At 39.9% G+C, this 21889-nt stretch overlaps 1 protein-coding gene across 3 annotated transcripts in view; it reads left to right on the forward strand.

The window, feature by feature from the left end:
* The window catches only part of LOC103151571 (glutamate decarboxylase 1-like), a 39327-nt gene extending 17535 nt beyond the window's left edge, over window positions 1-21792 (forward strand). Inside the window, exons 1-17 of one of the 3 annotated variants that reach the window (XM_016681566.1) lie at window positions 2460-2727; window positions 3607-3723; window positions 6831-6887; window positions 8246-8383; window positions 10031-10273; window positions 11480-11570; window positions 16171-16283; window positions 17439-17554; window positions 18609-18688; window positions 18789-18843; window positions 18927-19043; window positions 19130-19194; window positions 19929-20007; window positions 20139-20288; window positions 20380-20487; window positions 20621-20710; window positions 21228-21792. In XM_016681566.1, coding sequence (XP_016537052.1) covers window positions 3648-3723; window positions 6831-6887; window positions 8246-8383; window positions 10031-10273; window positions 11480-11570; window positions 16171-16283; window positions 17439-17554; window positions 18609-18688; window positions 18789-18843; window positions 18927-19043; window positions 19130-19194; window positions 19929-20007; window positions 20139-20288; window positions 20380-20487; window positions 20621-20710; window positions 21228-21401 — 1752 coding nt within the window. In that variant the 5' untranslated portion in view covers window positions 2460-2727; window positions 3607-3647 and the 3' untranslated portion in view covers window positions 21402-21792. Of the gene's footprint in view, window positions 1-2459; window positions 2728-3604; window positions 3724-6830; window positions 6888-8245; window positions 8384-10030; window positions 10274-11479; window positions 11571-16170; window positions 16284-17438; window positions 17555-18608; window positions 18689-18788; window positions 18844-18926; window positions 19044-19129; window positions 19195-19928; window positions 20008-20138; window positions 20289-20379; window positions 20488-20620; window positions 20711-21227 lie in introns of those variants that run through there. The other 2 variants (XM_016681567.1, XM_007571714.2) reach the window with 2 other exon arrangements.
* Window positions 21793-21889: the final 97 nt, after the last annotated feature.

The raw sequence follows: 21889 nt of genomic DNA on the forward strand, positions 1-21889 counted from the left end.
GGAAAAATGAATGTACTTCATTGAAATTAGAACATATAACACAAACCCTGCTGAAGTGCAAAATTTGAATTGCATCAATTTCATAATGTAAATAGTTTTTAATTTAAATATTAAAGTCAAGATAAAGTTGAGATCAATTCTCCATGGAAAGAAACATTTGGAGACTAGCAGCCAACCTGATGTTTGGAGTTTCTAAGGTTTGACGGCAGCTGGTCAAACAAACTTTGGGCTCTTTGTACCTGCTGTGGTTTGATGACAAGTGACAGGAGAATCGGCGGCATCAAATTTCTCAGTGCAACAGAAATTTTTGTCACAAAGGAAATTTTTGTCTGCTATGCTCAAGTTTTAGGTGAACAGCCACAGCATGCAAAGCAGGCAAACAAGTTCAAACCTGTTTTTAATTATATAGGCAGGCGGCCCAGTACTGATGCTGCTGGATTGGTTCAAAGAAAAAAAAAAAAAAAGAGTTCCTGGAAGGCTCCTGTTAGAAAACAAAATGTGCAGAACATCAAAAAGGTATGGTGAGCAGAACAGAGGGATGGGAAAAACACTAAGTACATATCGGACCAGCTAGAGGGGGGTTTGCTTTGTTATCTGAAGGTTTTTGTCTGTGTGGCATTTTAATAAATTAGGGTGGAGATTAAACAATGGTGAATGCAAAAGACGTTGCTCATACGGATGATTCCTGCATGGACATCTTGCTCTCTTTACTGATGCACTCGATGGTGGTATTGAGATGGGTGATATGGCTCACCACCCAGGGTATCAGTCTGTCAGGAGGGGCATTTACATTCATCAAGCTTCAAGGGCTATTTTATTGTTTGCATCTTCAACAAACTTGAACTCAAGTGAGTTCCAAATCTAAAACCTGTAGACTGATCAAACCTGAACTGGATTATTCATCACTGAAGAGAGATTCTTTGAAACGCACCTTATTTAACCTCTCTCCATTGGTGAAAATGCAAAAAGGTACAATTATTGTACCAGAAGATTGAAGTAAACACAATGGCATCAGAGCACAGACAGATAAATCCCACAATCTGACAGTCTGCTTGGTGTACTTGTCCCCCAGAGTCGATGCTTTCAGAATAACACGCTGCTCCATTTACAACCACTAGTGATAACCATTAAAGTAGATTTTTTTTATCTCTTTCTTTCAACAATGCTTTCTTTTCGCTGTTTTTACACAAAGGTCATATTTGTGAAGAGCATGGACAAGGCAATAGCAATGGCAATAGGTGTCCTGTTAGAAGGTTCACACAGAAATCCAAATCAGATCAGATCACTAAAGCTAACACATTGTGTTCTGATTCACAGAAATCGAAGAACAGCTGAGAAACAAAGTCATTGAGATTCATCCGATGAATCTCAACGCCATTTCTAAGGGTTTAGGGTTTAGGACTATAAGGGTTTAGGACTCCAGTTAAACAAAATCAGAGCCAATTTGAACAAATGATGAAACAATGAACAGCGGGGAGAACCTTCCAAAAGCGGCCGGCCAACCAAAATTATCCTAAAAGTTTACCCATGACTCATCCAGGAGGTAACACAAGAACCCAAAGTCATGTCTAAAACTCTGCGAGCCTAATGGCTAGTTCACACAAGATTTACTGTCGGAGATTCTTGATGACTTTCACCCCGATTTCCTCCTTTCCAAAAACCGTAAGGACGCCTCACTTATCGGGATGGAAACAGGGAAAGGAATAAAAGATACACAGAAGACCAAACAACTGCAACCAGAAAGTCCAATAGATGTTGGAAACTATCGCCATTGCTTCTTCCCAGTCCACCATGTTTGTTTACTTTGAACTCACATTGGATCTCAAGAGGTTTTATGAGATTTCCCATCTGAAACTTGCATGTTGGTGGGTGAAATCAGTTCATGTTGCTCCTGAATGCCACACACCCATTCACACACCAATAAAATGACTGACGTTTAGAAAAAATATCATGTGACACATGAAACAAAGGTGGAGCCTTTTGCAAAGTGTGTGAAAAACCGACTCAGCATTTCAGACGGAGAACATCATCAAACATGGTGATATATAATTGATAGAACCATAAATCATCCTCTTTACAAAAAAGGACAATGTGTGGCCATCAGTTACTGACTTCAAGTCCAAGTGCACACCGGCAAGTCGATCTCTGCTCTGTTTAAACCTGCCTATAGTCTTTGTCTGCAGCTGATTTGTAAAAACATATAATCTTAACCCGACAGTGACTGAATTAAAACCAAGAAGAGTCTAAAAAATTTGCCTCCTCAAGGTCAGCCGCTGAGGAATCAAGTCAGGAAGCGTTTTAGGAGATCATTACTCCACCCACCCAACCCACACCTGGAGACACGCTCGTGCCTGAAGGAACAACACGTCATTGTTGCATTTAATTTCACATTTTGCCCCCCCTCACGCCCCCACCAACCCACGCTCTCTCGCTCTCTCTCAAGTCTTGTCTGGCTTCTTGTAGTGCCTCTCCGCTGTCAGTGGACTCCGGGCAGGCTTCATTAGTCGTCACGGGGAGGCAGCGCCGTGACTCACTGCCTGCGTGGAGGGACCAATGGGCAGCCTCAGCCTCCGATATAAATAACGTATAGAAGATATTCTTGAGAGAGGAACGGGTGGAGGGGGGTCAGCCCGCGCTCACAGCTGGATTGGATTCTTTCAGTGCGCTCCCTCCGTCAATGGACTGCTTCTTGTCGCGCATATCATTGAGTCGATAACCTGTGCCGGTAAGATCCGTTCACCCTTCCTTTTTGTCCTTGGTATTTATTGACAGGCGTCAGATAGACGCGAAACCCCAGACAGGTGACAGGTTGATCCTAATCGGCATCATAAACCCAGAGCTGGTTTCATTAAAAATAATAATGATAATAATAATAATAATAATAATAATGCAGTTTTAAATGAAAATACTCAATTACTTTTGAGATTTGAAATCTTAGACGAATGACAGAACGAATCTGTTTTTTCCCCCTCATACCTTTATGGCATCGACTCATGTTTTTTTAGACAGCTATGTTTTACTGATCAAACAGATTCTTAATAGAGCAAAATTAGTCTAAATGTTTTCTATGTCCTTGTGCTCCTTCGGAAATATCAACTGGTGCGACGGCTGTGGATGCTCGACAATAAAGCGCAAATATTTATTTTATTTTATTTTATTTTTGTCTAATTAATAATATCTAAGTGAGGAAAAAACTTAATGGGGATAAAAGAGGCTCGTTTATGGAATGATAGAGGTATCTGGTTTATTCCTGTCAATCATTCTCATTATGTACATTATGTATGGGGGAAATTGTTGCAAATTGAGACATGGTCGTTTAAATATTTTTTTAAAATATCCATGTAGGAATCGTCTTATCTCAAATATCTGCATTTTGATGTGCATCTGTTCTGTTTACGTCGTGCTCAATTCTCTCCACACTGAGCGTCTTGATCAATGCCCACACCGGGCTTGGTCTTTGGAAATATAGATATACCCCCTTTTCCATCAGATCTTTTTCATCAGATCTTTTCCATCAGATCTCACCATGGACATACCGCTTATTCTGGATTTTGTTTTCGGACCCCGCAGCCTTTTTCACCGCCCCCCACCGTTCTGTTTACAGGTGAATTATCCCCCAGCTTTGGACACCAGATAACGGAGAAGCGATGGCGACGTCCGAACCCAGAGCCACCGAGGAGGAGCAGGACCCCAACGCGGCTAATTTAAGACCCCAGTCTGGAAGTAGGTCCTCACACCGATCATCCGGCTAACGACAAAAAGTGATGTTGCCTCCGTGTCCGCTTTCGGGAGTTACCCTCAAAATTATAGCAGCTCAATGACAAGGCCGATGGTGCCTTGCTAAAAGGCACTTCTGAACCCAGTCCAACCCCCACATCTGTCTGGATCACTTTCTCTCTCCCTCCCTCCCTCTCTCTATCTCTCTCTCTCCATTCCCCTCAACCTCTCTGATAAAAGCAGTCTCGCCCGGGCCATTTGCTGTGTGGGCTCCGTCGTTAATCATCCCGGTTAAAAACAGAGACATTACACCAGCCTGTCGCTGTCTGGCGGATCAGCAGTGCGCGCCGGGCAGCAGACAAGGCTGAAATAACGCACCATTAAAGCCATCTGAATGACATTTATCCCTATAGGAAACACATGATAATATTCGTCTTCTCTTTTGAATAATTTACAGCTTCATTTTTGCTTTTTCTTTCTTTTTTTTTGGATGGAGTCTTATTCGTTCACATTTACTTCTGACTTCTTAATATTTCATGATAAAGCCGAAATATATGTAATTTTTTTACCCCAGTAAAAGCTGATATCTTTTTATTGGCTAGTTATTTTTCATCCAGTGTTCCAGAGACGGCTATGCATTAACCTGGGGGTTAATTAGTCATATTTTCAGTCTGCGCCGCATGCACAAAATCGACTCTATTAGAACACGTTTGAGCGGCCATCTGCACCGCAACGCAGAGGGAAAAAATAATAATAATCATAATAATAACAGGGTGTTGTCCTCCTCAACTCAGCCAGTCAGCAGAGAGAAACGCCCAGTTCGGGGGTCAGTGAAGCAGCACATATGACATTTTCTCCTTTTGTTTTTCTGAAACGAAACATTTTGGAGAGAGAGTTATATATGTTTATGGCCTTTGCGTGTCAAGTGGACGTGTCTCAAACTTCCGGATTTATTCTCAAGGTGAATTTGTACCCCCACAAAGACGCACTGAAGGAAAAAAGAAAAAGGCAGAAGAAAATCTAAACTAAAATGTTTGTTTTGTCTGCTGCTGCTGCTGCTGGATGTTGCCATTATCTCTTTGCTATGCTCCATCTCACGCCTGGCGGCTTGTGTCTGTCCGTGGGTGTTTGTGTCGTGGCACGTGAGATTGCTTTAACATATAAAAACACATTTTTTGTTGCTCAGTTTTGTTTTGTTTTACAGAGTTTCTCATCAGGTGCTTTATGTAGGCCTATGCCATGACTTTGCAGCCGGTGCGCTTACGCTTGTCGCTTCTCTCAGGCTGCAGATGCATAAAGCCCGCTTGACTTCTGTGCACTAATAAAACAAGCTGTTAGAATTTCCTAAATAAAAGATTTTGTAGTGTAAAAAATTTTGTAATTCTTTGGGGAGGGGGGGATTTTTTGCCAAATATCTATGAGTAGAAATTATGTATTTTTTCCAGCTTATAAAGAAATTATTTATACTGTTTTAAAAACTTATTTGACAAATGTATAGCTACATTTGAACACTCAGTTGTGTTTCTGGTTTAAAAGAAACAGAAGCATAAGAATTTGTTTTGCATGTTACTACACAATTAAGATATGCTAATGAGAGCCTCAGGGTTAAGAAGCTCTGAAATCTTGACAATACTGTACAGAAAAGAAAAAAAAACATTAGCATTTATGTCATAAAGCCGACGTAACAAGTTGTTTGGGAATTGTTTTACTAAATATTTCTGAGTAGAAATTATGTAGGTCCAACAGTTAAAAGACTTAAGCAAGTTAAATTCCAGCTAACTCTTAAGGTGTGCTAACTCAACAGAATCTAATTAGCAAGTTTAACGTTAGCATCATTTCTGTTACGATGAAAAGAGAATACAATGGTGATTTGTAAACCTTTCCATGGCAACCACAGCAAAGACATGCTGTTCCCTGACATTGAACAGCATTGACTCATTAGCACAGTTGCTAAGCAGGCTAAAACTGGATATGAAATGTATGTTTCACCACAGAAACATTCACAATTTCAAGTCATTTCACATTTCTTAACTTTTACTAATGTAAAATCTAACAGTTACTGAATGTTATACTGTATTTACAAGTTAAAATTCTTACTAACAATTTATCATTTTAATGGTTAATATTTAACTGAGAAATTAATTTTTATAGGGCATAAATTAATTGTTAAAAATTATTCAGAAAAAAATTGTTTTTAAATTATTTGACCAATTTGTTGATTAAATTCCAACACATTGTAGGTGTAAGAAACTTCACTTGTCAGTATTTCTGACATTAGCATTAGCGGTAAATGCTAACTTGAATTCTTGTTGTAGCACAAGCCTTTTGACAGTTCTTAATTTTAATTAAGTTTATGCAGATTTTTATTACACTACATATCCAGCATCCTTTGCTGGACGCTACACACAACGAATAAGAATAACTTTGGCGTGAACCAATATCTGCAATTTAATTCTAATTTAAATGTTTAGTCAGGACGTTCACAAAAATAAAACGACAAATGCTGTTACAAATGTAAAATTTTGAAACATTCAGTTTACGTAACTCTTGATTAAAACTATAAGTACTTTAATTGGTTCATATTTAATTTCCTCCTAAATTCATTTTTACAGTGTATGAGATGTAAGGTTTAGCTTTCTATTTCCAGCTTGCCACAGGCTACCTAAAATCACGCCCATTTCCAGCCCGTTCCAGTCACATATCCTTTGTTGCACTCAATTAATTTCTCGTCCGTGGGCTCATTTCACGGGTGTTAATTCCAGCCCGCCCCTTGGCTGGGTTTCGAGCCGGCGTGGATGAGCCCCTCGGTCCCTATTGATTGAAACCAAATCGGAAATGTTTTAAAACTACACTCTCTGAGATACAAAGGGGTTATGGCACAGAGGACATAATTAGAGAGCAAAATAAAGGCCTACCAATTCTGTGTATTAAAAATAATTTTTTTTTTAAAAAGGGGGTGAAATATGACTCACCGTACCTGTCCGAGAGACGTCGCTTCACGGTGTGCTCAGTGTGTGCTCCATCGTCATCCGCCTCTGCACGGCCTGCACAACAACACACAAAGACACACACACACACCCAAACAAAACTCAAAAACGCTCATTCTGTTTTAGCCTACGAGTATGCGTGGATGCACGGATGCACACGGAAACTGGGGATGAAGATTTGCGGTAAGTTCTGGTTCGAGCCCATCAATCATTTCCTGTCACTATTTCATCACCTTGTGAGCCATATATCAGGAGGACAGGTTTTTTTTTCTGTCTGACATTTCATTTGCGAAAAATACTTGTATTATTGTGCTTTTCTTTTTCCTTCGAAACCGGTCATTACTGCAGTTTTTTTTTCTCTCTTTTTTTTTTTAAACCCATTTTGAGGCCTTCTGAAATGTAGGCCATTGTTTAGAGCTGAGCTGCTCATACAGGCCGAACCACCACTGTCACTTTGCGTTTCCATCTCCCAAAGGTCAGCGGGCATTAGCCCCTAAGGTGCCGTGGTGATACCCCCACAGCCCGCCCCCTGACCACCGTGTCCTTTCCTTATCAACACTGAGAAGAAAAGCCCTTTCGACATGTCGAGGAGGGAGAAGAAGAAAAAAAAACAAAAAACGGAAAAACCCTAGAATTAACTAAAACATTTTCACCTTATTTTGATGAAAATGGGATTATTAAAAAAAAAAGCATCTGCGGCTTGTTTTGTGACTTGTAAAATCCATGAATGATGTAGATTTACAAAATGGAGATGAAGGTAATCAAACGGAATGTTATTGACCTGTTTGTTTCACCAGAAATCAATGAAAGGCCCCAGGAAGTACGACAAGCCAGTGATCTTTTTTTTTCTTTTTCTTGTCTTCTTTAATTTTAATTTATCTTTTTCGACTTTGATGAAGTCGTGCTTTGAGGGCAGATGGAGTGAGAATGTTTACAATGTCACAAAGATAGATTTTAAGTTGTCTTCAGATTTCGAGCAGGCGTGAACGGGACTTCTATGTTTTTACGCATTTATCTGCAGAAAGCTATTTAGTTAGGAGCCGCCTGATTAAGTGGCTGAACGTAAAATAGGCCTCCCCCTGGGCGCGCGGAGGAAGATTGCCTCGGGACTCTGTTCATCCGTCATTAACCATTGGGTTTGTATTTAGCGGCTGCGTGGAACATCGCTTCGGGCTGCCGTGTAGTTGTACTGAGTCGGCCTGTTGTTGCTCCCCGCTGGCAGGGACTGACTGTGATGTCACTGGGTGGAGCCCCCTCCCCCCTGTTCCCGGTCCTCCAGTCCTAACATTGGCGCGTGCCGCTGGCCTATTTAAGGTTGACCTGCCCACACCAATTAGCATTTCACATGGTTCAGATCATATGAAGCTGAAACAGCTTTTTTTCGGACATTCATCGTCTCAGATTTTGTGGCATAAACTCATTTTTATTATTTATTTTATATATATGTATATATATATTTTTCTGTTTTCATAAACCTGTTTTTCTGAATGTAATGGAGGTGCTCGGAGATAACGCATTCTCTTCATCGTGCAACACTTTAGGCTTCCTGCAGAAGAACAACAGCCTGGAAGAGAGAGGGAGGCTCGCGGGCCAGAAGAACCTGCTCTCGTGCGACAACAGTGACAGAGACTCGCGCTACCGCCGCACAGAGACAGACTTCTCCAACCTGTTCGCCCGAGGTGAGACCTTTACACCTGGTTGTAGTTTCACAATGGCGGGCCTAAGACTTTGCTTTTTTGCCTTCGGTAATATAAAACGACAAAAGTGTTCCCAAAAGCGCTTCCTTGTGGTTTTTCTTTCGCTGGCCTGTCGCTCTTATCTTTTCATCTAACTGTAAGTCCAGGTGTTCGCTAAACTCATTAAGTTTGTGAATTTATATCTGTTTTTGTTTCATTTTCTTTCCCCCCAAGAAACACAATTAAATAGCTATTAAGTCAAATTGATTAATGTTATTGCTTGTTTTCACCTGGTAGACTATTTATGACGCTTAAATGTGCTCCCAATTTGAGTTTTTGTGTGAGACTTGATTAAAGGGCCATTTCACCTCAACACCATCTGGAGTAGCACTGTTGCATAGTATATATAAAACAATAGTCAAACCTGAGTCTGACTATTATGAAAGCACAATAAATTCTTGAAAAACCACACTCAATATACAGGTCAAATTTTAACCTATGAAATATTCAACAAAATACATTATTTTTATTTGGGTATGTTTTATTTTAGATTTGTGAACACTGGAAATGTGATTTACAGATTTTTAGGTTTTTCTTCACCTCAGACAGGATATACCAGAAAACGGCAGCAGATAGGTCAAACCTGGACCAATCTAATTTGTGCCAGGTCATTTACCTGGCACTAATTATTTAGAAATTGTATAAAATGTAGTTTATGAAGCCTTTTTATTCAGTTTGTTAAAACCCAAAAAGGAGAACGGTTTCAAGGTGCTTGGCTTGTCCACCACCTAAAATGGGGTCCAGCCAGAAAACTGCAAACTAAAACCTGGACAGATTCATTCTGCATCACTGACAGATTTCATAAAATACAATTAGTGAAACTTTTATCCTATTTACATTTTAAGACTCTTTATACTATAACTTTAAATGAGGTTTGGCTTGTAAATTGTATGACCTGTACAACTCAAATCCAGACAGTTATTCTGCACTAATTACAGTTTTTATGAAATATAGTTTGCAACTTGTTGAGTTTTTTATGAATACTCAAGAGGTATTTTAAGGCATTTTTGGTTTACATGGTGTCCAGCTTGAAAACTATTTCATTAAAATCTCAGAAGTTCTCATAACTGCCCTTGTAAAGCTTAAGTTTGAGTATTTTAGATTTTAATCTAAGCAAATTTTGATTAATTTAATGCAGTGAAACAACCATTTTGTCTAACACCATCATAGATTCAAAGTTCAGCATTTTACGTTATTGTATGGCAACTTGGCTGTAAGGAAACTTTTATTATAGACTGAAAATAAGCTTCCAGAAGATTCCCACCTTTAATCCAATTCTTATTGGTCGCTTGGGTCTAAAGGAGAAAAAGAAAAATGACCAGAATAATCACTTTTACCCCTGACTTAAAACCAGTCAATTTGTCCTTTTAGAGTTTAGTTCAGGAACATTTCTAAAGTGCAGTTATCAAATAAGCCTATAGTAGTCTTTAAGCTTTTTGATTCCAGCTGACATTGAGACACAAGGTAAAAATAAATGAACTATCAAATTGAATTTGGTCGTGTTTAAATATGTTTGAATTCTAAATAAGGAGAGGTTTTAAATTCACCGCTAGGCTTTATTCCCACTGACTCTCCCCTTCCACTTCTTAGACCTTCTCCCAGCCAAAAATGGAGAGGAGCCCACCATACAGTTTTTGCTGGAGGTTGTTGAAATCCTCACAAACTACATCAAGAAAACCTTTGACCGCTCCACCAAGGTGCTGGACTTCCACCACCCTCACCAGCTGCTGGAGGGCATGGAGGGTTTCAACCTGGAGCTGTCTGACCAGCCGGAGTCGCTGGAGCAGATCCTGGTGGACTGCAGGGACACGCTGAAATACGGCATCCGGACAGGTGAGAAGTAGCTCGTATAATGAGATCAATTGATGCGCAGACACAAGGTGTTTGCTAATTGCTGCTGGCTAGTCTGAAGGAGCTGAGCAGGGGAGTTGCGTGGGAGGGTTGCTGTGTGTAGCAGAAGCTTGGAAACTGCTGCTCCAAGGTGGAGCTTCATTTTTGAAGGCGCTCTTGCGCAGCTGAATGGTTGCCATTGGAGATTAAAGTATTTCTCAAACAAGCATGAAAGAATCACTTTATAACATGATGTAAAGCTAAAAAAAAAATAAAATAAAATATTGATTTTACACAATACTACCCTTTAATTTTACATGGTTGCATAGGAAAATGACTACAAATAGCTAAACTGTTGGCTAAAATATTACTGGTTTAGCAGTGTAATTTGGCTAAATTTTTTTAGGCTGAAGGTTTTAACATGTATAATTACATTTTTGAATCAATACTTGCGTTTAAATTAAGCGTCAGAAAAACAAAGAGGTTTTTTTTCACACATGTAGTCTATTAAGATAACTACTACCTTATGTGTTTCCCTTGCAATTCATTTGACATCCCCTCCTGTTTCCCCCCATGACTTATTAAACTGAGTGTAGCCTGAGGGCGATCCTGACGTGGGCTGTTTCAAGCTGCTAAAACGACAAAGCTCAAACTGTCCCCTGGGTTTTACCCCATGCTTGTTCAATTCAGCCTCTATGTTTTTCTCTTTGTTTTAAAGCACTGCCAGGAGGATTTTAGTGCGTGTGTGTGTGTGTGTGGGCTGAAGTGGAGCTCTCCACAGTGCTGAAACAGAAAGCAGCCCGTTTCTTCCGATAGCGTCAACAGCAGATATACCAGCTATTTTTTCCGTGATACTTAGTATGCATCTCTTCATTATGTAACCCGTGTAGAGAGCTCACATCCTTGGCTGAGTGTTGGCTGTGTGTGAGCACCACCTTGCAGTTTAAACAGCTGTCATACAGCTGTCACCAGGGCAAATATTGCATACTAGACGCACATGTTTGAGCTGTTGTTGTCATGGGTGACCATAGAAAGAAAAACAGTGTTTGAGCACCGGAGCTCTTCTGTTTATTCTGTTTTTGTTTTTTTCCACTCAAGTCATAATCAGATTGTCTCTAGTGCATTACATAATCTCAGTTTAGTTGTTCGCTCTGCATATGAAACCTGATGCAGCCTGCTAATGCAGCCTGTATGTGTTTATTTGTTCAGGCCACCCACGGTTCTTCAATCAGTTATCGTCTGGTTTGGACATCATCGGGCTCGCAGGAGAGTGGCTCACTTCCACGGCGAACACCAACATGTAAGTCAAACAGAAGGCAGGCCTCTGCTCGTCCTTGAGCGGGACACAGTTTATCTTTACGTGTGTCATATAAGGACAACTGGGATTTCCTGTCTAAAGACCGCTGGAAATAGCCTCTGGTCATTACCATAACAGGACGCGGCGGAAGGGTTTATGTCGGTCCCCTGAGCTCACTCCGCCACAGGTCCCAACAACCACAAGGCTAGTTACATAAAGTACTCTGTTTGTCCTGTTAAGACTTTGTATTGACAGATGCAGGGCTCCCGCTCTGCTGTTGTGCGTATCAGAGGCTGCCATGCCCCAGGGGTGGTTAGATTGCATATTGATCTCAGGTCAGACTTACACGGTGGCCCAATCTGATGGAGGGCATGAACCACGTCTGCTTTAGACGCTCTTAATACACATGAACCCACACAGTACATGTGCATGTTGATGAAAAAAGAAAAGAAAAGCAATTACACTAATACGATCTGTAAAACAGAATAAGTAACACCAGGGTAATAGGCAAACAAATGTAGTCCTTCTTAGAAAGTGGAATAATGAATCTGTCGTGTAAAGAAACAAAATCAGTCCAACATTTTCAGAGTTTTTAAACTTCAAATTGTATACTACCATTATATTGTACTACTACTACTAATAATAATAATAATAACCTTTATTCTACACATCTGATAGAATATTCAATAATCAGTTTATAGAATATTCACTGAACTCTGATCCAAAACCGCACAGCATTCTGGGAGATGTAGGGAGAGTTAAAGCTTTAGCCACTCAACCTCTCACATAGCTAATAAGCAAAGATTGTGGTGTCAACTGACTCACTCACTCTTTGGTTACCTAGCAACAACTTGCTAGGTAAGTTGCACAGCAGCAGTTTCATGTTTTGCCACCGTGTCACATAGTGACTTAAAAATAAAAAAACAACAATGTGGAGTGAAAATTAGATAAAACAGGAAAGGTCAAATCACTAGTTTGGCAGCATTTCAGATATTTAAAACAAAAACAAATAAAAAATTATTCATATCTGCTGATATGAATTGCTTACATGGTGATAAGTTTTTCAGTCGTATCGTCCAGTCCTGGTTCTTAAAAATGTTCTTGCTTGCTCTAAGTGCTTAATTAAATGTCTTTGCCTTACTTTGAGTTTGATTACAAGAAGGTATGATTTGACAATCATCTGCAAAGCGAAACAAAACCAAAGTTAATGTTTCTGAGGGCATCAGCTCAACAAGTTTAAACAAACTTTATCCCTGTAGCTCTGAAACCATCCCCAGCTCTTTTTCTGAACGCTACAAGCAGCAGTCAAGCTACAAAGAAGAATTTCCTTTGGTCTCAGGAGAGACAACACATGTAAGAATGGGTGCAATTTCGTCCAAGCCTTAAACAAGCTGAGTTATACATACGGTTTCCAATCTGAAAACATATATTTAAAATATCACTTTATTTTCCTAAAGATAATACATTGAAAGCCATTTATGTAGTGAACTAATAACATGCTAGAAATGTATGCTGCTTCTTCAGATCTAACCGCTAACAGCGGCCGTGTGGCAGAAAACATGACGCCGAACAAGCTGTAGGCAGCCGAAGAAGAAGAAAAAAAAAATCTGCAATGACAATACATGAATCACCAAAAAGCTACAGCACTAAGTTAATTCATTTTTTCCCCTAAACATTATCTCAAGAAATGACCTCTTCCTTAATCTACTCTCTCTCCCATCTCATCTGCTGGTAGGAAGAATGCCCCAAGAGACAGGGCCATTGACTTTCCACACTCAAACACACCTCCATAACGACAACCGCACATACACACTCACACACCAGCCCCGGCTGTCCCAGATTCAGCAGCAAGTCTTTCCAGTCCATTGACTGCCAGCTCATTGTGAGCTGGTCTTAGCAGATAGGCCAGCTGGGCCCCACACTGACACACAATATCCTCAGGCTGCACAGAAAACCCTGTTACTGCAAGGAAACCGGCTGCCACAGATCCCTGCAGAGTCCTCATTCCGCCTCTATTGTCTCCATGGTTATGAACCGAGTCCCTGCTCCTCTGAGCGGCTGGAAGTAGCGTTGTGAGTAGGGTCAGAGGGTTTCACACATACAAACACACGTTCGTGCACAAATTCATCTAAGCACACACACAGACACGCACAAACACACTGCACGCCCTTGATGATGATAATAAGGGCATTTAGGGGCTGTCTCTGGGGGACAGGCAGGTGACTGAGGGGTAATTTTCACCCTGAAAAGACCAATGATTGGCTCTGATTGTGATAATGATCACCATTATTGTCATTACAGCATGAAATGACTCGGAGATAAGGAGAATTTTAAAAAGGTGCATCGGTTTTGTCCTTTTTTTTTTTTTTTTGCTGTAGCAGGGATTGGTTTTAAAGCCAGAGAAAGTGAGATGATGTGGGGATTAAATATATGTATTATTTGCTTCCATAATCCTTACTTCCAACATATCATGTAAGACTTTGATCTTGGTCTTTTTGTCATCTCTCTAGTTTTGTCCTTTTGTTGTTGTGGATGAAAGTCAAAGCCCATAAGTCATGAAAGGAGACTTTGTCTCTTTATGTCTGTTCAATAAAATTTAGCTTGCAGGGCAGTACATGGATTAGACCCCATCACAAAACGTCTCTCTCTTTCAACCTTTTATGCCTTTTCTGGCCTGTTTCTAAGCTATCTCCCATACAGGGTGCCGATCATTTCACTATTTGCCTTCTCATTCCTTGTATAGTTATAGTTGTTTCATAGTTTCTTGTGGTTTGAACTGATGATCGTCAATCACACGTCAGTTTCTACCATTGCTAAGGGCGTTTCATTCTGGCTTTGACAACTGAGGATTTGAGAAAATCGTTTTAGAAACACACAAAGTACCCACAGTCTGCAGTAAAGAAATGAATCAACTGTAATAATAAATTAGATATTGGAGGTCATCTAGATTTATTTTGGCATATTGAGGGGTGAAAATCTATCATATTCTAGGAGAGTGAGCTAACCCAAACAGGGATGAGAACCAGAGAGAGTAAAATGTTCTCTAATTATATCCACCAGAAATAAATGACATAAGATTCTGAGTCTTTATTTTATGACAAACTATCTTCATAACTAGAGATGCAAATCTTTCAGTGTCTAACGATTCGATTCCGATTTTCAGAGTCACAAGTCGATTCAGAAACGATTTTCAAAGAATTGTTCAAAATATAATCTTGCAACAAAATTAAGCAGACTAAAATGGATTTTTGAACTGATTCAGAATTGCTAGGACTAGGAATTGTGCTTTTCTGTATGGTAGGGTTTTTTTTCTGCACCTCTATTCAAAACAACTAAATAAGAATGAAAATATAATCTGATACACAACAAATAAAAACAGAAGTAGATATGGATGTTTTCAGATTATAATATTCAACAATTAAATTAAATTATACAAGATATTTGCACCACTATGAATCTCTATAGTTTATTCCAGAAATATAAAGAAATAATAACTATATGCAAAATTTTTTGAGTCAAATACTCATTTTGTACTTGACCACAAAACGAGGGTGCAAACTGGCGAAAGGGCCAAATGAACCTGGGATGGCATAGAGTGGGATCTGTACCATCCCACTCTACTCTCCCACCACAACGTCAGCAAAACCAGTGTGGGTCAGGGAGAGCAGAGCCTGCTTTTGTCACGGTGGAGCGGCGTCTCTTCAGTGATGGGAGCAGTGAAGTGTTGTGTAACTGGCCTCCTTACAGGCGTGGTAAACAGCGATGTGTCCGAAGGCGGTGCGTAGCGAATGGCTCGTCCCGTAACAAAGAGAGCAAAGGCGCATGTGCTTGTTTGGAAGAGTCAGCTCTCTGTCAGATTTAACCTACTTTAGCCTCTCAAGCAGTTTTTCTCTTTTGTTGTCGGTCGACGTGCCTCTCATTTTATCGTTTCTGAACCAACTCTGAGGTCAAGTCCACACCTAGCATTTAAAACTCCTCCTCGCCTCATCTTCTGGATCTTTAAAAAAAAAAACATTTTCCTATTTGGTTTGCGATATTTTTTGTTCTTTTAACGCGATGGTGAAATTCATTGATTCAGACTTTTCTTTATTCCAGGGCCAACCAGGGCTGTTATCTCATTCTAACATCCTCTCTCCACACACACACACACACACACACACTCTTCCACATTCGTGTTCTTTCAGCCGTCACATTGGCCCCATTCAGAGCCGTCGCCGGGATGGGCGGGACCGCCAGATAGCCATCAGGGCTTTGTGTGTTCTAATTAAACCACTCAATGATTTCAGAAGCCATTTCAATATGAATGTTTGCGGGTTGGCTCCTATCAGAAACTTTTTAATTAGCCCAGTCAGCTCTGTCCTGTGCGGATGGAAATGCACAAAGGCTAATGGAAACAATGGAAGAGATATGTGTGCACACACGCGTGTGTGTGTGTGTGTGTGTGTGTGTGTGTGTGTGTGTGTGTGTGTGTGTGTGTGTGCACATGCGCTGATGTGTCTGTTTGGAGCCTCACATCTGCAAGTGCTGCGTACCTTCATTTTCCAAATGTGTTTGCAATATGGAGCAATGCGCCGTCTTGATAATGGGACGGTGTGACTGGCAGGTTTACCTACGAGATTGCTCCAGTGTTCGTGTTGATGGAGCAGCTGACTCTGAAGAAGATGAGAGAGATGATTGGCTGGCCAGGCGGAGAAGGAGACGGCCTCTTTTCACCAGGTCAGTTAATAAATCCCTCTGTTGCTGAGCAAGTACATGCTGTAAAGGATCCTAATAATACTGTCACTAGAAGAAGAGTGTGTGGTTTTCCTCAGAAAATGCTTGCATGCATCATTGGTAGGAATACTTTAGGTTCATTGCAAAATAGAAATTGTCAAAAATATCTGGGAAACATGCAAAGAAAAAAATACCAATAAATGCACTAATGCACTGAGTAATGTATAAGTAATTTTTGGCATGCAATTTTTGGGTAAAGTATATATAAGCTATGTTTCCTATGACTATATAATTGCATAATTTGACATTTTGAAAATAAATTCACTTAATGGAAGCACAGCAATTTTGAAACAACTCTTGTTTTTTAGTAAAAAGTTTTGCTCTATGATGAGATTTTTTTCTTGGCCCTATGAAAATTGGTTTATTTTACAAAACTGCAATGGGAACACTTTTTTTTCCCGCATCATCAGAGTCACATGATCAAACCATGAAGAAGAAGACAACAGGAAGTAGTTAATCATGGGGATGCATGTTTTTAATGATTTTAATGAATGAACTTATTGACGTGTGACAATAACAGCATTTGTTGTTTAATGGAAGAAACACTGCAATAGTGAAACTGTCCATATTCCTCTAATGTCGAAAAAACAAAATTTTATGCACATTTGTAATGGAAGCGCAGCTGTAAAGAAATGTATAGAAATAGTTTTTTCACCTTGAAATTATCTTTTTTTTTTCATTGTCTTCTTATGTTTGAAGACAAATTCTTGGCTGAATAAAAATAACTTTAAATCTAAATCTGCCACGGGTAACGATAATTTTGAACTTGACTGTACAACCTCAGTGATATTTTGTTAATTGCCCCTAACAAGCCCCACCTCATTCATACTGTTTTTGTAGCCATCGAGCATTTGACATGATTCTACCTGGATGTTTGACCTCTGACCTTTCAGAATCTGTAGAGTTCACTGAATTAATTGGTTGGTTTCATGGTAGATAGGACTCTCAGGGGAGAAATCAGTAGACAGGTAAAACTATTTAACTCTTGACTTACTGTGACGTAGAAGGTTTTGGAGGTATTCCTCCTCACTCATTATGTTTCACTGGGTCTGGATGATTCTCCGCTGTGGGACTGAATTATATGTCTTTCACTGACAGGGGGCGCTATCTCCAACATGTACAGCGTGATGATCGCTCGCTACAAGTACTTTCCTGAGGTCAAGACAAAGGGCATGTCTGCCGCTCCCCGCCTCGTCCTTTTCACATCTGAACACGTACGTCATCACACACCAACGCGCTGCTCCACCTCACACCTTGGGAGAACTAGTTCAGTGTTCAGTTCAGACAGTTCACTTTTTGAAAATCTAAAACACAATAGTTCAGATGTATTCATCAAGTTGTCATAAGCTAAAATCTTCTGGAAACGTTTTCAAATGTTTCAAATGATGTTGCGAGTTAATAACCATAGTAATTTTGTTCTTGTTTAATATTTTCAGGCTGGAAACCTTTTTGAAAAATCTGTTCTTTTGTTCCCTGGAATCACAAACTGGGGAATCTCACAAATTTAAAATATCATTAAAAAGCAAATTCAGCAAAGTTGTCAAACTCAGAGCCAGTGCTTTAGTAGGCTGACATTTCTGTCATAGAAATCATTTTTTTGCTGTTAATGATAGAATTACATTTTCACAGAAACTGAATTTGAGTTTTAGCATTTGTAAGTCATATTCATAGCTGTATAAATGATTGAGATGCAAAAGTATTCTTAATTTCTTCATCTTATTTTTGTCTGATACTTTGACACAAAAACATGTTTATGTGACAATAAGCAATACTTTGAGAAATGTTTACATGTATGATGAGTAGAGTTAAAGAAGTAAGCTAACGTTACTGTTGCTGCTGTTTTACTCTTCATTCACCTCTGGATTCACTGTGTGACTGAAGGACGCCCCCTGCAGGTTAAATTGACAAATTGGCAAACAGGCACAGTTTGACGGACTCTTATTCTATAGCAATTAACTCAAGTTTTACCAAAAAGTCTGATCTTATGCTACATATTCACTTTTGACAAAAGTAGTTGTTAGCAATGCAAGGTAAACATTATTTAAAAAAAGAAAATGCTCTACTCCTTGTGAAAAAATGTTTTAAGAAGGGAAATGATCACGTTGTCTTTTCTTCCTGCCAGATGCTCATCTTACAAGATTTTCACATTTAACAGTTTTACTCCAAGCAAGGAAAAAAATTAAAAATCAGTTAGCAATTATCTCAAAAATGTTCAACCTTCCCTGAATGCAGCTGTTTGATCATAGAGTCTGATGTGTGTCCCTGCAGAGCCACTACTCTATTAAGAAGGCCGGAGCCGCTCTTGGCTTTGGGACCGACAACGTCATCCTGCTGAGCACAGACGAAAGGTTTGTTGAGGGAAAAGCTGCAATTTGAAAAAAACACGTAAATAAAAAAATGACCCTTGAAACCAAGAGTATAAAAATATATTGTTTTACATGTTTTCAGAGGGAGAGTCATACCTGCAGACCTAGAAGCTAAAATCATTGATGCAAAACAAAAGGTTGGCGTCATTATTTCTACTCATGGTATGTTTTTCATTTTAACTCAGATTTAGATCCATCTATAATGTCTGTGTCTCCACAGGGTTACGTGCCACTGTTTGTGAATGCCACAGCCGGTTCCACTGTGTATGGAGCCTTTGATCCCATCAACGAAATTGCTGACATCTGTGAGAAGTACAACCTGTGGCTTCATGTAGATGTGAGTAGCTGATATAACTCAGGGTTCAGATACATATGGATCAGAGATCCATCCCATCTTTAATCGTACTTATTTTGTCTTCTCAGGGCGCCTGGGGCGGTGGACTGCTAATGTCTAGGAAGCATCGTCATAAACTAAATGGAGTTGAGAGGTAAGACAGCATGAGAACAGAAACCGCCCTCTTGTGTTTGAAGAGTGTTTTCACACCCGACAGTCCGGTAGACTCGGTTCAACGGGATCAAAATGGCAACATTTGTCACATTTACAGCTGCTGCAGTTTTCGTTCACCAATGATTCAGACCGTCTGAAGAACCTAGTCACCCCCTGTGGTAGCTTTGAACCAAGAACCACTGAAGGGAACGATATGAAAACTTCTGAATGAGACCAGCGCAACTTCTTTCTTCACAAAATGTAAACAAAAATGGAGAGACATTTGATTTTCAGTGGTTGTACGATTTCTCTTATGTCTTAGGCAAAAGACCACAAGTCATTTCTCCTGCTAGTGTGAGACATGAGCGTTTGTTTTGGTTGTATTTACCCAGAATGCCCTGCGCTACAGTCCGGTCCCTACTTTTGGAGTGGTCTCCGGTACGCTTGACATCCACATATGCCTTAAAAACGCATCATGTATCCACTTCAACCAAACCGAGACTGACGTTTATAGGCGAACCAGAGTTTGCTTTTTTTTGGGTCCACATCAGAGTTCGATATGCGTTCACACCTCCCCAAACAAACCAAACGTTTTAGGCAAACGAACTACAGTTGAATTAAAGTGGATTAAACAGGGCTGGTGTGAATGCGCCCTAATTCTGCTGGAGATTTTCAGCCTTTAATGAGTGAATGAATGAACATAATTCACATAATGACATGTATTCAACATTACAGAGCCAACTCTGTCACTTGGAACCCCCACAAGATGATGGGTGTCCCTTTACAGTGTTCTGCCATCCTAGTCAGAGAGAAGGTACAAACATAATAATCATTATTTGTATATAAATATCTTATAAATTGCATGTATTCCCTACAAGTTCAGGGTGATCTGTTTAGAAGAGTCAGAGGGGAAATGCTAAAACTGTGTGCCTTGTTTTTCCGCAGGGAATCCTCGCAGGCTGTAACTCCATGTGCGCTGGCTACCTTTTCCAACCAGACAAACAGTACGACGTCACCTACGATACAGGCGACAAGGCCATCCAGTGTGGGCGGCACGTTGACATCTTTAAGTTCTGGCTCATGTGGAAAGCCAAGGTGAGTTGGCTGGACAGTCATTAACTCAGTAGGAATAGTTAATGTTTGCTTCTTTACCCATGAACATTGGTTGAACAACTTTTCCCCTCAGGGCACTATTGGCTTCGAGCAGCACATCGACAAATGTTTGGACCTGTCTCAGTACCTGTACAACAAGATCAAGAACCGGGAGGGATTTCAGATGGTTTTTGATGGCGTGGTGAGCTTCAGCAATTTTCCGTTTAAATTATACAGTGTGCATTTGACTTTTAATATTTGGTTGTTTTTTTTTAACGAAAAGTAAAACAATTTAATGACTAATGTGGATTGATTACATTTGTTTGTGTCTACAGCCTCAGCACACAAACGTTTGCTTCTGGTACATCCCACCCAGCCTGAGAGGAATGCCCGACAGCGATGAGCGGCGAGAAAAACTCCACAGGGTAACTTATGATTCTTACCATATTATTCATATTCCGTGAATTGTTTTCAATTTGTCTCATTATGAACACAAACATACATTTATTTTTACGTGACAGAGCAGCACTAAGCTGCACATAATTGTGTTTTCCAGTTTTCTTCAGGAAGAAAGATCTTAAAAGTGTTGCGTGTTTTTATAGCAATCCATTCTGACTCGCCTAAGTAAAATCCAAATGGTTACCTAATTATTAACTAAATAAATATTTCATTCTCAATGAAAATCCATCTGTTCCAACAAATGTCACACTGCTCAGATTTTTATGTGTAAAAGAAAAAAAACTGCTTTAAGGTCATTTGTGTGCATCTGCTCTGTTCAACTGGCTAAATATTAGACACGCATCACACTGGAAGTATAATTCCCAGCAAAAATATATGAATATTGTGCACCCTGGTGTTGCAAGGATAATATATTTGTGATTTATTGTGTACACACAGGATTCAGGTTTGCTTCACAGTAACCCGTCGTTTTGACTCCACCAGGTTGCTCCAAAGATCAAGGCCATGATGATGGAGTCGGGGACCACAATGGTGGGCTACCAACCCCAGGGCAATAAAGTCAACTTTTTCCGCATGGTTGTCTCCAATCCTGCTGCCACACAGTCGGACATCGACTTCCTGATTGATGAGATTGAGAGGATGGGTCAAGACCTGTAGTTCTCTCTGTTATTCAGACAGCAAATGGTGGGGGGTGGGGGGTTGCCTCGAGCCTAACAAGCAAAAATAGGAGTCACGTGAAACGTCAATAGTGCTGCAGAAAGATAAATGGCAGAGTCTGGTTTTGGTTTCTTTTTATTCAATAGTAATTTGCCTGAGGCATTCTAAATGTTTCAGCAACTGAAGAGAAACAAGTTCACACAGTAGATTAAATATATAACCTGTACCTGACTTCTCCAGGTACAGAAAGTGTAGGATTTTTCTGTGATGTGGAGTCTTTTAATATTTTAACTTAAATGTAACAATAAGGCTCTCATTCAGAGACATTTGTCTTTTCAAGCTATATGTGTGAGTGAGTATGTGTGAAGATTGTAAATAACAAAAATGGGGCAAAAAAGCACAGAAAAATATACTGAAGTATCACTGAATAGTTCTGCTTTATCAGACATTTGCTACTCATAATTGACTCATGGATGCTCTACGATCTT

The sequence above is a fragment of the Poecilia formosa genome, unplaced genomic scaffold, assembly GCF_000485575.1.
Source record: "Poecilia formosa unplaced genomic scaffold, Poecilia_formosa-5.1.2 Scaffold285, whole genome shotgun sequence".
Classification (NCBI taxonomy): Eukaryota; Metazoa; Chordata; class Actinopteri; order Cyprinodontiformes; family Poeciliidae; genus Poecilia; species Poecilia formosa.